Below are 967 nucleotides of genomic sequence, written 5' to 3'. Positions count from 1 at the left end.
AAAAAAAAAAAAAAAGAACCAAAAGAAATTACAGATATTATTGAATAAAAGAAACAGGATCTAGAAAAGGATAGAAAAACCAAACAAAAACTATATAATAGGATAAGTTCCAAAGGACTTACTTGCTTTTACCGTACTCAAATTCAATGTGTAGGCAATCTTCAATTCCAACTTCCATCTAAGAAGGCAGCAGATCACAACAATTTGCATAACTAAATTAATACCCAACTGGATGATTCATTTAAAGAATGAGTCGTAACAGCATGTGCAGTAATCATGAAATAAGCCCACTAATAGCAACTCTGTCCAATCATTCATCTGTGTTGTGGTCATAATCATACCTGATGCCAAGGCCTAAGATTTTAGTTGTTTTGTTTTCATGGGGTATTTTTTCATCTATTAAATTCTGAATCTCTTTGAATCTTTTTATATCTAGATTCTAAAGAGTACTTTCGTATTTACCTAGACCATCTAATAATGATGCTCCAAGTAGCTTCCAAGATGATGACAATAAGCATCTTGAGGGCAATTGGCCCAGACTCTTGAAAACACTTCCAGATGCCAAAATCAGGTCTTGGGAGCTTGTAAGTCTCATCTTTTTGTTATCCAATCTTGGCTCTGAGATGAACCCTCAGAATCAGAGCTTAGCTGAGGAGGAGAGGGACACATCTTCTAGATTGGATGACCTTATTAAGCAGGAAAAGAATTTCTTTAAGAAAAAATTCCAAGATTAAGTGGTTAATCATTGGGGACTCCAGCTTATTTCCAAAAGTCGATGAGAGCTAGGAAGAGTCCTAGTTCCATCTATTGCCTTAGAAACTTTTGAGTGCTCCTTTCTTTCAGATCCGGAAGAGATCAAATGTGGTTTTGTTTATCACTTCTCTAGTCAATTTATCCTTCCTCTCTCAATCCCATTGTTCCTCTTCCGAATGAGATTACTTTTACAAAGTCCCAAACCAACGCCCCC

General features: G+C 36.1%; 1 protein-coding gene across 1 annotated transcript in view; it reads right to left on the bottom strand.

Moving 5' to 3' along the window:
* Positions 1 to 967, bottom strand: part of LOC122081844 (vacuolar protein sorting-associated protein 26A-like) — a 43,277-nt gene that overhangs the window by 1,343 nt on the left and 40,967 nt on the right. The window contains exon 10 of the mRNA XM_042649194.1: positions 123 to 178. Within this exon, the coding sequence (XP_042505128.1) occupies positions 123 to 178 (56 nt within the window). The remainder of the gene's footprint in view (positions 1 to 122; positions 179 to 967) is intronic.

This window comes from Macadamia integrifolia, chromosome 6 (assembly GCF_013358625.1).
Source record: "Macadamia integrifolia cultivar HAES 741 chromosome 6, SCU_Mint_v3, whole genome shotgun sequence".
In the NCBI taxonomy this organism is placed as follows: Eukaryota; Viridiplantae; Streptophyta; class Magnoliopsida; order Proteales; family Proteaceae; genus Macadamia; species Macadamia integrifolia.
Note: the sequence above shows the minus strand (reverse complement) of the source record. Positions and strands in the feature narration are given on the sequence as shown.